The 1,078-nt window shown below is 64.9% G+C and overlaps 1 protein-coding gene across 2 annotated transcripts in view; it reads right to left on the minus strand.

The window, feature by feature from the left end:
* MERTK (MER proto-oncogene, tyrosine kinase) overlaps window positions 1-1,078 on the minus strand; it is a 135,755-nt gene extending 134,677 nt beyond the window's left edge. The window contains exon 1 of one of the 2 annotated variants that reach the window (XM_011953089.1): window positions 840-1,078. Coding sequence is in view for 1 of the 2 variants with exons in the window: in XM_011953088.1 (XP_011808478.1) it covers window positions 840-900 (61 nt within the window). In the remaining variant the exon portion in view is untranslated. The remainder of the gene's footprint in view (window positions 1-839) is intronic. The other variant, XM_011953088.1, reaches the window with a different exon arrangement.

Raw genomic sequence — 1,078 nt, forward strand, 5'->3', positions numbered from 1 at the left:
AATCGCTTGAACCCGGGAGGCGGAGACTGCAGTGAGCCGAGATCGCGCCACTGCACTCCAGCCTGGCGACAGAGCGAGACTGGGTCTCAAAAAAAAAAAAAAAAAAAAAGCCTGTAACAACACTTGGCTGCGTCCAGATAAACGTAAACGCTGTCGAGCACCGTAAATTCTGTTCTGCCACAACAGGAGTGAAAAGAATGCTCCCCTTCTCCAGGTCCCCACACTCTCTGGGTGCCCCTACAAAGGGATGCTAATGTCCATAAGGGCCCAGTGGGAGCAGCCAGGACTGCCGTCCCTCCCTGGCCGGACGCTCGGCCTCAGTCTATCGCGGCTCCCCAAATGCAGCTCCGACTCCCGCAGCCCGTTCGTTCGCCCCGCGCCGGTCCCTCGGGAGACTGGATCTGTGGCCCCCGGAACTCCCGCCAGAGCGGGGCCCCACCATGCAACTCTGTTTAGTGGAAAGTTCTCGTCGCATTCCAGACCAGACCTGCTACCTACGTTCCACTCGTAGGAACTTCGAGACTTGCAGCGCGCCCAGCGGAGCTCGATTTCCTCCTCGGCGGTGAAGAGGGAAGGCTGCAGCGCCGACCCGGACCCGGCTTCACCACGACGCGCACCCACAAGCCGGGCTGGGTGCCCTCGGGACGCTTGAGGGGCCGCGGTCAGTGGACGGAAGGTTCGCCTGCGCCCCCTTCTCTGGCACCGCAGTGGCTGGAGGGTGTTTGCAAACTTGTCCAGCAGCCAGGCGCGCCCCTGTGGACGCGCTCACTCCCCTGAGCCCTCTGCTTCCTCCTGGGAGCCCCCACCCCCTCGCCTGGCCCCCAGCCGGACGCACTCACCTCTACTGCAGAGCGCTGGGAGGAAGAGGCCCAGCAGCAGCGGCAGCGGGGTCGGCCCCATCCCGAGGCTGCGGATCTGTAATTTCTCTCCGGACGGACGGACAGATGGACGTCCCGAACCTGCCCTGTCGCCGGCTAAGCGCGCCAGCGAAGCTCCCTGTCCAGGCGGCCCCGGCAGCGAGTGCAGAGTGGCGGAGCCCAGCGGCCGGCGGGTGGTGCTGAGGGCTGGAAGGGGCGGG

This window comes from Colobus angolensis, unplaced genomic scaffold (assembly GCF_000951035.1).
Source record: "Colobus angolensis palliatus isolate OR3802 unplaced genomic scaffold, Cang.pa_1.0 Scaffold356, whole genome shotgun sequence".
In the NCBI taxonomy this organism is placed as follows: domain Eukaryota; kingdom Metazoa; phylum Chordata; class Mammalia; order Primates; family Cercopithecidae; genus Colobus; species Colobus angolensis.